At 45.3% G+C, this 14,362-nt stretch overlaps 1 protein-coding gene across 2 annotated transcripts in view; it reads left to right on the top strand.

Annotated features, from left to right (window-relative positions):
• Positions 1–6,589: 6,589 nt before the first annotated feature.
• The window catches only part of PAN3 (poly(A) specific ribonuclease subunit PAN3), a 56,069-nt gene continuing 48,296 nt past the window's right edge, over positions 6,590–14,362 (top strand). For both annotated transcript variants that reach the window (XM_075851672.1, XM_075851673.1), the window contains exon 1: positions 6,590–7,245. In XM_075851672.1, coding sequence (XP_075707787.1) covers positions 6,963–7,245 — 283 coding nt within the window. In that variant the 5' untranslated portion in view covers positions 6,590–6,962. The remainder of the gene's footprint in view (positions 7,246–14,362) is intronic.

A 14,362-nucleotide genomic window follows, 5' to 3' on the forward strand; every position in this document is an offset into this window, starting at 1 on the left:
TGGAGAACTTCAGGGGACTTTCAGTCCCCCGTTCTCCCTATCGCTGCCAGCGATCACACATGTATCCCCTATCCTGTGGATAGGGGATACATGTCTTTTGTTTAATGGCAGAGCGGGGAGATAACTCCCTGCTCTGCCATAGTGTTAAGTGGCGTCCCGCTGTAGCAGCCATAGTGGCTGCTAGCGGAGCCTCCGGCCATGGTGGGGGCCGTGCCGGCGGACGACATGGGCCCCCTCATGCCACGGGTCCCGTAGCAGCTGCTACGGCTGCTATAGTGGTAGTTACGCCACTGCCTGGTATAAAAAAATAGTCTATCTACATATTGCAGATGGCCGTTTACAATTCATATGTCCTGTATAAACAGTCAGGTGCCACGCAGACATTTCTGACGTATCAGGAAATTATTTTTGAAAAAATCCTGTTTACTGCCAGAGGCACCACTCTTCCCTTGGAATCAGAGGAAGTGGGTAGGCTCACAGAGTGGCAGTTTGTGGCACCTATTCCTGCAACAGCAAACCAAAAATATCCAGAGAAAATGCTGTGTCTGCACCAAAAGGAGGGATACTCGGTATCATTGCCCTGATTGCCCTTCCCTGCCACCCCTGTGTCTGATTGAATGCTATAAAACTTGCCACACTGAGGTCCGCTTTTAATTCCCATCAGCAACTTTAGAAAAATATGCCATCATTGTTTTTATTAATTTTTTTCTTATTTTGTGTTTTCATACAAACGTTGCCACTTAAACTGACGAAACTGGGTGGAATAACTTTTGCTTTCTGGAAAAAAATGAAAGTGCCAATTTTCCAATAGACCCCTCTATGAATACGATAAGTGATGTACTTTACTAAGTGGAGTACTTTTTAGGTCACTTTTGATTTTACTCCATAGGCGGAATGGACCGTGTGGCATCAGGTTCATGCAAAAAACGCAACTTGAACGTTAAAAGGTACATGTTTGCCTCTGGGCGTCATAACATGGCCAAAAAGCGGGTTACATGCACAAGTGGGGTATCATTTTGCTCAGCAGAAGTTGCCGTATAGTTAATATGGTGATTTTTTTACCATGGTGTGTGGAGTATACAAGAAAAATGCCGCCGAGTTGACCAAAGTAGAAAAAGTGACCATATTATTTTTTTGGTCTCATCCTCTAACAAAATTAGAAAAAAAAATTAAAAGTGCCAATTTTCTAATACACCCCTTTTTGAATACCATAAGTGGTCTACTTTACTAAATGGTGTACTTTGCTGGCCAATTGATGTTTTGGTACCACAGGTTTAGCACAAAGGCAGTGTGGTGTGATAAAATGGTTCATGCAAAAAATGCAAACTAAAAGTAAATAGGGGCATCTGTGATTCTGGATGCTATAACATGGCGAAAGAAAGGGTTGCGTGAATTTTTGTGGTATCCTGAAACTTAAGAGAAGTAGCCTACTATGTTTTAGGCCTTGATTAAAATTTTCTACAAATTTAAAAAGCCAAAAAATATAGCCAAAAATAAAAATTTTTTTTTTTTTTTTACTTTTTTGATCAATTGTTTGTTTGTTATATAAAATATGTGTTTTGAGTATAAATAGATAAACTCTAAGCATATGTTGGTTACAGGCTAGGTAAAGTTTGGAGAACCAACTTCCCCCCATATTATATCAAGTAGACTGCTCCATAATTATAGAACCATACCAAAGGAAGAGAGCTATAGCGTCTAAGTATACAAGAATATATAAATTTTATTGATAGAAAATAACATACATTCAAAAACACATCATAAGAAGACTCTAGTACTAATACCGTGGTATACAATACAGCACAGGACAAAATACAACAAAGGAGTAGTATATTAGGGCAGACCCAAATTCACTACCCATACAATAAAGTATATAGAATATCTCAACCAAGAGGGTCATATACTGCTAGTTCTCGATGTCCTAATATTTATGTGGCAACAGTGGATCAATGCCTGGCCAAAATATAGTGACATAGGGAAACTCAGTACTTGTATGGTGATCAGTTATAGTGATGCTGTCTTACCCATTAAAAGGTGGGAGTCTCACGATATGTCCGTGCTGGAAGGTCCACAGTACAACCCCTTTGAGTATGTAGTAAAACGATATATTTTTTGAAAGTGTGATTTGTTCTAAAAAAAATAAATTTAAAAAAATTGTTACGTTATCCAAAGTAGTTTAACAGTTATGACAGTTTAAAAGAATGTATGCCAAAACGCTCAATTTAGGCCTGGACATTGAGGCATCGATGACCCTTGGTCCTGAAAGGGTTAATGTCACCAATAATCTGAAAAACAAACTGAAATCTTTTAGGGTGGAAAAATAAAAGAATAAAAATAACGTGGTTGCATAAATATGCACACCCTTAAATACTTTGTTGAATTACCCTTTGACTTTATGACAGCGTTCAGTCTTTTTGGGTAGAAGTCTTTCAGCATGGCACATCTTGACTTGGCAATTGTTGCCCACTCTTCCTTAAAAAAGCTCCAAATCTGTCAGATTGCGAGGGCATCTCCTGTGTACAGCCCTCTTCAGGTCACCCCACAGATTTTCAATGGGATTAAGTTCTGGGCTCTGGCTGGGCCATCCCAAAACTTTGATCTTCTTCTGGTGAAGCCATTCTTGTATTGATTTGGAGGTTCTGCTTTGGGTCGTTGTCGTCCTGAAAGGTGAAATTCCTCTTCATCTTCAGCTTTTTAGCAGAGGCCTGCAGGTTTTATACCAATATTGATTGATATTTGGGACTGTTCATAATTCCCTCCAACTTGACTAAAGCCCCAGTACCAGCTGCAGAAAAACAGCCCCAAAATATAATGCTGCCTCCGCCGTGCTCCATAATGCTGCCTCCACCGTGCTCCATAATGCTGCCTCCACCGTGCTCCATAATGCTCCCTCCACCGTGCTCCATAATGCTGCCTCCACCGTGCTCCATAATGCTGCCTCCACCGTGCTCTATAATGCTGCCTCCGCCGTGCTCCATAATGCTGCCTCCACCGTGCTCCATAATGCTGCCTCCACCGTGCTCTATAATGCTGCCTCCGCCGTGCTCCATAATGCTGCCTCCACCGTGCTCCATAATGCTGCCTCCACCGTGCTCCATAATGCTCCCTCCACCGTGCTCCATAATGCTGCCTCCACCGTGCTCTATAATGCTGCCTCCACCGTGCTCCATAATGCTGTCTCCACAGTGATCCATAATGCTGCCTCCACCGTTCTCCATAATGCTGCCTCCACCGTGCTTCATAATGCTGCCTCCACCGTGCTCCATAATGCTGCCTCCACAGTGATCCATAATGCTGCCTCCACCGTTCTCCATAATGCTGCCTCCACCGTGCTCCATAATGCTGCCTCCACCGTGCTCCATAATGCTGCCTCCACAGTGATCCATAATGCTGCCTCCACCGTTCTCCATAATGCTGCCTCCACCGTGCTCCATAATGCTGCCTCCACCGTGCTCCATAATGCTGCCTCCACCGTGCTCCATAATGCTGCCTCCACCGTGCTCCGTAATGCTGCCCCCACCGTGCTCCGTAATGCTGCCTCCACCGTGCTCCGTAATGCTGCCTCCACCGTGCTCCCTAATACTGCCTCCACCGTGCTCCATAATGCGGCCTCCACCATGCTTCACTGTGGGTATGGTGTTCTTTTGGTGATGTGCAGTGTTCGCTTTGCGCCAAACATACCTTTTGGAATTATGGCCAAAAAGTTCAACCTTGGTCTCATCAGACCAGAACACGTTTTCCCACATGCTTTTGGCGGACTTTATGTAGGTCTTTGCAAAACCTAGCCGGGCTTGGATGTTTTTCTATTAGAAGAGGCTTCCGTCTTGCCACCCTACACTACAGCCCAGATATATGAAGAATACAGGAGATTGTTGTCACGTGCACTACACAACCAGTACCTGCCAGACAGTCCTGCAGCTTCTTTAATATTGCTGTAAGCCTCTTGGTAGCCTCCCGGACCAATTTTCCTTAGTCTTTTCATCAAATTTTGGGGGATGTCCAGTTCTTGGTGACTGTCTTCACTGTGTTCCATGGTATATCTAATGCCTTGGAAATTCTTTGGTACCCTTCGTCTGTCTGATGCCTTTCAACAATCAGATCGCTTTGATGTGTTGACAGCTGGGCTCCTGCTCCAACACCCGCGATCGAAGTTTACTTCGATCGTGGCCGTTTAACCCGTTAAATGCCGCCGTCAATAGCGACCGCGGCATTTAACTTGTTTACAGAGGGAGTGAGCTCCCTCTGTCACCCATCGGCTGCCCGCAAATGCAATCGCGAGTCTCCGATGGGTTGTCATGGCAGCCGGGGGCTTGATAAAAGCCCCCAGGTCTGCCCTGGACATTTGCCTATTAGGACGCGCCGGAGGCACGTCCTAACAGATTGCCTGTCAGATTTACACTGACAGGCAATAATGCTCTGGTATACGAAATACACCAGAGCATTATAGCAGCGATCGGAACATCGCACAGTAAAGTCCCCTAGTGGGACTAATGAAATAAATAATAAATGTGAAATAAAGATTATTAATAAAAATTATAGTAAAAAAATAAATAAAACCATTTTTTTCCATAAAAAGTGGTTTTATTTAGTAAAAGTGTAAAAAATAAATAAAAGTACACATATGTGGTATCACCGCGACCGTAATGACTCCATTAATAAAGTTAATATGTAATTTAAACCGCAAGGTGAACACCGTAAAAAAAACCCGCAAAAAACAATAACGAAATTGCCATTTTTTTCCATTGCCCCCCAAAAAAGTCATAATAAAAATGAATCAATAAGTCCCATGCACCCCAAAACAGTACCAATCAAAACTACTTCTCGTCCCGCAGAAAACAAGCACAAAAAATCATGTGGTATCGACGTAATCGTACCGACTCATAGAATAAAGGTAATGTGTTATTTACGCCGCACAGTGAACGGCGTCAATTTAAAAACGCATAGAACAATGGTGGAATTTCAGGGTTTTTTTTATAATCCCCCCCAAAAAAGTTAATAAAAGTTACTAAAAAAATTATATGTACCCAAAAATGGTGCTATTAAAAAGTACAACTAATCCCGCAAAAAACAAGTCCTCATACAGCTATGTAGACGAAGAAAAAACGTTATAGCTCTTTGAATGCGACTATAGAAAAACGAATAAAATAGCTTGGTCATTAGGGCCTAAAATGGCCTGGTCACTAAGCGGTTAAATAATGGCAGCTGTGTGCTGACTACTATTTAACATGAGTTTCAATGCGATTGGCTAATTCTGAACACAACCACATTCCCAATAGGAGGGGTTCAGACTTATGCAACCACATTATTGTCGTTTTGTTATTTTTCCCCTCTAAATGATTTCAGTTTGTGTTTCAATGGAATTTTGCAGATTATGGGTCACATTAAGGCCTCGTTTACACGAGCGTGATATAAGTCCATGCGACACGCGTGCTTTTCACGCGTGTCGTACGGACCTATGTAAGTCTATGGGGGCAGTGCAGAGAGTCCGTGAGTTTTGCGCAGCGTGAGTCCGCTGAAAAAAACTCACGACATGTCCTTTCTTTGTGCGTTGTACGGGCATCACGCGCAGCACACGGAAGCACTTCCGTGCGAACAGCGTGATTCGCGCAACAGCTGTCAAACTCTGAATGTAAACAGAAAAGCACCACGTGCTTTTCTGTTTACAAACATCCAAACGGAGTGTCATAATGATGGCGGCTGCACGAAAATCACGCAGCCGCGCATCATACACTGATGACACGCGGAGCTGTTATGTGCCTTTTGCGCGCGCAAAACACCGCGTTTTTTGCGTGCGCAAAATGCACACGCTCGTGTAAACCAGGCCTAAAAGGTGGAAAAAGTTCTGAAATGATTCATCTTGTACTGATTTTTTGACATGACAAAAACCTGACATTTTAACAGAGGTGTGTAGACTTTTTATATCCAATGTATAGAAGCTGTATCTTGGGCCGAAACCTGACAGCTTCGGTGACAGCGGGTCCTGCATGTCAAAGACACAAAGAATTCACCTATCGATCACATCTAAGATCATAACTCAGATGTGATCGATAACAGGTGGATCCCCGCAGTCATGGACGTCGTCAGGTTTCAGCGCAACATCCAGCTTGTATATATACAGAACACATAGGAGCCGTATCTCAAAAAGTACAAATTGTTTTTAATAAAAACATATTAGAAAGTTGCACAAAACACTCCAATAAAGATTTTTAGCAAAAAAACTAAAGTTTTTCTGCAGCTTGCCCAGCGAATAGCTGATTGCCAGCCGGTCCTCGCTTACAAAATGGAGTTGTCCTGGGCTGGCGTGTTGACGTCTTTAAAAAGCTATGCAACGGCATGAGCACTCTTTTCAGGACAAGGTTTCTATTCATTTACAGCAAGCAGACCTTCCAAATGGTTAAGAATTGAAACCCAAAATTGTATATTAAAAAAAGCTACATAAGATTTCATTACATGAATAGCTTTATCTGATTGAAACGATAAAAAGGTGTCCCGAAGTGGAGTTCCCCTTTAAGAGGATAACGGCGGCTGCTCGTTCCTGGCAGTTTATTGTAAAGTGGAAACTTCACAGAACTTCCACCAAAGAGAACGTGTGAGGCGCGGGGGGGGGGGGGGGGCACCTGCTCCCCCCACACAAGTAGCGGAAAGCGGATAAATAAGGCGCCGCCGTACAGACGTACACTGACAGGCGCCTCTAGAATTCAGGAGGCCGCAGCTCCCAGCATGCTCTGCGCCGCGCATGCGTAGAACAGTCGCAGCTCAGGAAGAGGAAAATAGGAAAACAGCAGAGAGAAAAACAAGAGAAGAGGGGGCGGGGAGGCCTCGTTATCCCCTATAAACGCCTAGTACTCCGGTGACTACCGACCCGGGTATTCTCGGCTGTTTTTGTGCTACGGGAACCTCCCCCCGTTATTTCCCTCCATGGTGGCGCCCGACGCCGAGAGAGGAACAGCTGTACCGCGGTCATGAACAGTGGACTACCCCCGACCCCCTCCGCGGTGGTAGCGGTGTCCGTGGCACCCCAGCTGGCTCCTATGGGGGGACCCGGGGTGAAGCTGAAGTTCTGCCGATACTACGCGAAGGATAAGACGTGCTTCTACGGGGACGAATGCCAGTTCCTGCACGAAGAGCCGCTGGGCATCCATGGCAACTGCCTGGCGGGGTATCCGCAGCCGGTGCTGCCCGGGCCTGTCACTCCAGCGGGCAAGAAAGTGGAGCTGGGCGGACCGGACGGACAGCGGCTGACCAGTGAGTACGGGGAGGCCCGGGCTCTGCTCTTGTCTCAGCCAGTTACTCTGAACGCGGCTGTGAAGCCATACTGACACTATGACGGATTATAGGAGGGATGCTGGGAGTTGTAGTTCCTCGCTGTCTGGAGGTTTTATAATCCGGACATCTGGGTGACTGAAGTGTTCCTCCAGTCCGGCAGCACTGACTGCTCCATTATCCCGTGTGTCTTCTGTAGTTATAAGTGTTAATCCCCCAAAATACAATGTCAAATATTTCCTGAACTTCACCTACTGGGCAGAGATGTAAGTAGAAGATGTTGGGCCCCAAACAAACTTATAAACCCCCCCCCCCCCCCCCCTCCAGGCAACCGTGGGAATTTTACAGGGGGTTTCCAAACGCGTACTTTCTAAATAGTTATTTTCGCCATGATCCCACTACCCTCTGGTTTTTGCTTTACGTGTATTGGCCTTCACGTGTCCACCGGTCCATCCCTTTACATTACAAGCTCCAATATAAATGGCTAGTCTAGTGGATGTGTGCTGACCACTACTCGTAGCGCAAAAACCAGCGTAGATGGGGGCCACGCTCAGTGCCCTCTGTAGATGGGGGCCACGCTCAGTGCCCTCTGTAGATGGGGGCCACGCTCAGTGCCCTCTGTAGATGGGGGCCACGCTCAGTGCCCTCTGTAGATGGGGGCCACGCTCAGTGCCCTCTGTAGATGGGGGCCACGCTCAGTGCCCTCTGTAGATGGGGGCCACGCTCAGTGCCCTCTGTAGATGGGGGCCACGCTCCCCCTAAAAAATAAAATAAAAAATATTGACCGTATAGCTCTACGTCATCTTTTAGAACACATGGTAGTCTTCGATTCACTGGATGTTACTTTATAATAAAAATCAGCATTGTGGGTCTTGCAACCCGTATCCCAGAATGCCCCTCCCCCCAAATAATTTCCTCGTCATGAGCATTAACGTGTATATGACAGTTTACCTCTCAATAATAGTCGTGCACATACCAAATAAACCCACCTATACAAGGGCCAAATATTACCTCTACACCATGACCACATATATCTACCACAAAGACCACTACAACAAATATCACCATACAGTGGTCACATACCAGTTCTACACTGCAGAGTATTATCACTGAATACAGTATAATTATATCCGGTGACTCACAGGTGACCTCTTCTCTGATCAGTGTCGTTCACATTCCCATAATTCTACATCCGACCCAGACCGCCATGAAGACTTCTCTCGACCACCACTCGTCTACAGTTTGCTGCCCAGATGTGTTTAGCTAAACCCTCTTCCAGCACATCCTCACCCTCTACACAAATTTCCAATTCCGCTGCCCCTTTCACCAGTTTCCTCCTACTGCTGCAAAAAGTGCCCCCCCAATAATAGGGGCAAACAAATACTACCCCCTTTGTGCACTACACCATAATAGTGCCCCATAAAATAATACAAGTAATACTTCCCAAGCCTCATTCCCTTGACTGAGCTGCTCTTGGGGACATAGGCTATAGGGATAGACCTGGTCACAGACTGGGTTAACACTCTGCTATTTACAGTTGCTTTTTTTGTTTTGGTTGCCGAACTGCCTTCAAAGTAATGGGGAGTTTATCTGCAAAAGCAAAAAAAAGTGCACGGTATGAACCCAGCCTTATTATCCACATATAGCGACTGCCCTGCTGACCATTGTCTCCTCATGTTATTTCTAAGGCCATAGAGAGCTAAACAGCAGGCTGGCCTTTATGGGTGATCAGATTGGACAGGTTGGATTTCAACCCATCTGATTCCCCTGTTGAGAAAAAACAATCTGCTGGATCTTGCCAACAACAGTCTTGGGAGCCATGCACATGACAGTGCCGTAATTATGACACAGCTGTCCGCATTTATGGGCCGTGCTTCCGTTATAAAGTATGGGAGCACGGTCCATAAAATAAAAAAATAAGACATGTCCTATTTTTTATTTTTATTTTTTAAAGGTCCTATGGCACAGACACCTTCCCGTAAGCATACGGGAAGGTGTCCGCTGGCCATAGAAATTAATGGGTCCGTAATTACGGGCGGTTTTACGGTCGTGTGTATGGGGCCTTAGGCTTCGTTCACATATCCGTTAGGGCTCTATTCTGACGTTCCGTCTGAGCTTTACGTCAGAACGGAGCCCTGAATGAAACAAACGGAAACCATTTCCATCACCTTTTGATTTCAATGGTGACGGATCCGATGCCAATGGTTTTCCGTTTGTCTCAGTTGTGCAAGGGTTCTGTCGTTTTGACAGAATCCAATACCGTAGTCAAAACTATGAAATCCTTGCACAACGGAGACAAACCGACGCCATTTGCACCGGATCCGTCACCATTGAAATTGATGGTGATGGAAACAGAAACTGGTCAGTCAGGGCTACGTTCTGACGGAAAGCTCCGGCGGAACGGAGCCCTGACTCAGATGTGAACGCAGCCTTATGTCTATGGCCAAATCCGGAAAAGCGGAATAGAATTTGACAACGTTTTTCCCACGGACCGTTTCTAAAGCTTGTGGTTTGTTTTGTTTTTTTTTAACTACTGCATGCACACTACCATCATTTTTATCTGCAATTACGGATCTGTAATTGCGAATAAAAATACTGATCCATTCAGTTCTATGGCCCAGAGACAAGTGTCCGGGCCATAGAAATGTTGCGCAAAAAAATAGGACGTGTCCTATCTTCATTTACGGACCACGCTTCTATACTTTATAATGTGGGCACGGCCCGCAAATGCGTGTGACAGTCACACGGCCTTTTCGTAGAGTACTTACGGACCGTAAATACAGCACGGACGTGTGCATAAGGCCTAAGGCTCTATTCACACGACTAGTCCGATTTGTCATTTTAAAACTTCAGTTTTTCTTGGCCATTTTGCATCCGTTTTCATTACGGGCCGTGTTTCCGTTTTTTAACGGCTGATTTTTGACCCGTATTTTTTTCCCTGTCCATTTTAAAAAACTAATGAATTTAATTTGTAAATTTTCCCCCACACCCTGCCCTCCGTAGGTAGTGCCACGCAGGCCCCCTCTTGTAGGTAGTGCTACACAGCACCCTTGTACATAGCCACCCCCCATATATAGCACGCCCCCCACCTTCCTGTAGAGGACCGCTCCAGGAGACGAGCCTGACTTCAATGTCCATATATGGACAGTGAGGTTGGGGACTTCTCCTAGAGCGCAATCCCTGGCCACAACTTCGACCGAAGCTGTAGCCGCAGACTAGGGATTCAGCTCCTACAGGGAGCAACAAAATACTCTCCTCCTCCTCCTCCTCCTCACATGCACTTCACACTGTGAGATGGGGAAGAGAGTGAGCGGCAGAATGTACAGCCGTCACTCCGATCGCATCCAAGTGGCAGCCGTGCTCTACACAGCCCCATAGACTTCTTCTATGGGAGCCGTGCAGTCGGGAGAACGGCCCAAAATAGGGCATGCTCCATTTTTAGATTTGGGGACTATTGTTCCTACTGCGGGCGTGTGACAGCCATTCAAAGAAAGGCAATCCCTGTCGTGTGAATAGGGCCTAAGGGTATGTTCATACGCAGAGTCAAAAACGTCTCAAAATACGGAGCTGGTTTCAAGAGAAAACCGCTCAGATTTTCAGACGTTTTTTTTGTGCCACTCGCGATTTTTGCTGCGTTTTTTTCCGGCCGTTTTTGGAGTTTTTTTTTTCAATAGTCTATGGAAAACTGCTCCAAAAACTTCCCAAGAAGTGTCCTGCAGTTCTTTTTTTCAGCCGTTTTTTTTACGCGCAAAAAAACGCTCCGTAGGGCAGATGTTTGGAGGCGTTCTGCTTCCGATTTTTTTTTTTGGGGCGTTTACGGCCCGAAAAATGGCCATGTGAACATACCCTAAGATTCACTCTTTGTTTTGACTTTAGAAAAAAATATTTGTAGAATGGTTTTTACTACATTCCTGTTCAGATCCTCCTAGTTTATTGAGAGCTTTTTTAAAATATGAACAGCAACCCATAAACCACTGACTCTTTTCAGACTGCCGTCCTTAAGGCCCCCTGCACACAGCCGTAATCGTGGTCTGTGATTATGGGCACAGCCGGCCGCGGACAGTCACCTGCATTTGCGGTCTGTGCTCCCATTGAGAAGGATAGGAGCACGGTCCGTAAAAAAAATAGGACATGTCCTAATTTTTACGGAAGCGTTCTACAGCCCGAACACCTTTCTGTAAATATACAGGAAGCTGTCCGTGGGCCATAGAAATGGTTGGAACCGTATTTTGAACCGCAATTACGGTCCGTAATTGTGGACCAAAATTGCGGTCATGTGCATGCGGCATTAGTCATGGAGGCCAAAAAACTTGTTAAAGGGGTTTTCGCATGAGGGACATTTATGACCTATCCACAGGATATGTCTGATATATGCAGGTCCCGCTTCTGGGACCCACACCTATGTCCCCTAATCCCTGTTCTAGCTTTTTGTTCTCACGCTGACTCCCGGGTACTTCCTGATTACATGGTTGGGAGTTGCGGAAACAGCGTAACTCGCTGAGCTACGCTTGTTTCTGTAACTCCCATATTAGTGAATGGCGGTTACAGCAGCAATGTAGCATGCGAGCTACGCTGTTTCCTTAACTACTGTTCAGTTCTATGGTACTTACAGAAACAGTGTAGCTCAGCGAGTTGCGCTGTTTCCGCAGCTCCCAACCATGTAATCCGTAAGTGGACGGGAGGCAGCGTGAGTACAAAAAGCTAGAACGGCCTTTACGGGACCCCGTTCTAGATATGTGTGGGACCCGCATCTATCTGACACTTGACATCCTGTGGATAGTTCATAAATGTCTCTGATGGGAGAACCCCTTTAAGGCCGGATTTACGTGGCATTTTTCTCGTCCGAGGTGCATCCGTGCTCTGCGCTGCAGGACGCTATGTCACGCATCCCCCATATATTAGTCTATGGAGGGACTGGATATACCAGTAACCAGAAAGGCAAAGTACCTGATGAAGGTCTTGTTACGACCGAAACGTTGCACGCACTAAACCTCTGGCATCAACTACTGATAGATAAATGTCAACAATTTTAAAAACTTCTAACTTGTGTGCCGAATACTTCTTTGATATACTATACACGACTGCTCAAATTTAATTTTTTTGAATAAAAATGCTCAGGTGTTTTTATAAATTTTACATAACACAATTGGGACGAAAGAACCTAGAACGGTGGGACGTGGGGTAGGTATGAGGCATGTGACACAAGTGCCTGCACAGTTATCGGCTATATAAGAATACTGTAACTGGTCTTATAAATGTGCCCCAAAGGTTTAGTCCAAATCGGAAGCGTCTGGAATGCTTTTTGCTGGATCGTACATGTGCATTCGGGTTTTGTTACAATGCAGATTGTTCTGATTGTACTTCTCACCAGCGCAGCGCATGGGACCTTATAGTAGCAGTAAATCCATAGGCACAATGGATGTTCTGATCACATGTACTAGTCGTGAATGTCATTAGGCCTTATGCCACTTTCACACGGCAGGATTTTGGTCACTTTTGTGAATTGGTTTTTGTTCTTAGTAGAGACTAAAAACGGGACAAATACGGTTCTGCCCTTGGGTATTAACGTTTCAAAAGTGGGTGCAATTGGTGAGTGGTGAAACATAAAGGCTCACCTGATGAAGGGTGAAGGAAAAAAAGCTCTCGTTGCTGATATGTGCGCAATCATGATAGTAGAGGACGCGTTTCAACCTTCATAAGCCTGATGAAGACCTAGGTCCTAGGTTGAAACGCGTAGCACTCCATTGTTTTATTAGTGTTTGTCAAACTTTATGTTCGTTCAGAATAAATAAGAAAAATAAACTCCTCCTCCTACTATCGTGATATATGTGCATATATCCGCAACGGGAGCGCCCCACATAGGAACTTTTTTTTTCTTCACCCTATTCTGTGAATTGCTATTTGGAAGCCAAAACCAGAAGTGGAACCTGCACAGAGAAAGTATAATGGAAAGATTTGCACCTCTTCTGTGTTTTAGACACACTCCGAGTTTTGACTCGAATACTGACCAGAATACGCAAGTGTGAAAGTGGCCTCAGGCTGCGCTTTGGAACCGGCCTAAATTGAAATTATGTGCATATATATCCTGTTGATTTTGGAGAAGAATCTTAGAGGATTTCACTCATTACATTGCTTCCGTTAAATTTTTTACACTCCGAATTAATGGTGTTAAAACCCACTTTACTTTGTGGAATTTCTGCAGTTTCTGCAACTGAAATTCTACAACAAGTACGTGATGTGTGAATCCTCTCCCATAGGGTACGAACACACAGGATGAATATTCTGCATAAAAGTACAGTGTATCCATCATGGCTTCCGCAGGGAGTTCCGACCCAAAAAAAAGTGCCAAATTATGGGGCAGTTTTTCGGGCGTCTTGTCTGCTGTGGAAATACTGCAGGAATAAAAAAATGTTATATCCCCCCCCCCCCCCCCCATTTGCAATTTTGTTAGGCACAATTGCAGCGTTTCCACCCAAAAGTCTCAAAACATAGCTTTGTTGTGGGTTCTACCCCTCCATTGAATTCAATGGGAAAACTTGCAACACCGGATTAGCGATTCCACAGCATATATTGACATGCTGCAACTCAAAAGACCGCACCACAGGTGAATTTATGAAGGTGTTTTTTTTCAAAGCTCATCCACACTGCTGCTACTGTATTTCGCTGCGGGTTTTCCGCAATGGAATCCGTTGCGGAAAATCCACAGTTCTTACGCCCAGTGTCTTCTGACCCAGCATCTGTCACTATTAGGCTGGATTCACACTAACATGTTCGATTCGTAAAGGACGGAACGTATTTCGGCCGCGTGTCCCGGACCGAACAAAGTGCAGGGAGCCGGGCTCCTAACATCATAGTTATGTACGACGCTAGGAGTCCCTGCCTCGCTGCAGGACAACTATCCCGTACTGAAAACATGATTACAGTACGGGACAGTATTCCAGACAGGGACTTCTAGCGTCGTACATAACTATGATTCTAGGAGCCCGGCTCCCTGCAGTGTGTTCGGTCCGGGACAAGCGGCCGAAATACGTTCCGTCCTTTACGAACCGAACATGCTCGTGTGAATCCAGCCTAATTCTTCACTTTTCATAATTCCATT

This window comes from Rhinoderma darwinii, chromosome 2 (genome assembly GCF_050947455.1).
Source record: "Rhinoderma darwinii isolate aRhiDar2 chromosome 2, aRhiDar2.hap1, whole genome shotgun sequence".
Taxonomy (NCBI): Eukaryota; Metazoa; Chordata; class Amphibia; order Anura; family Rhinodermatidae; genus Rhinoderma; species Rhinoderma darwinii.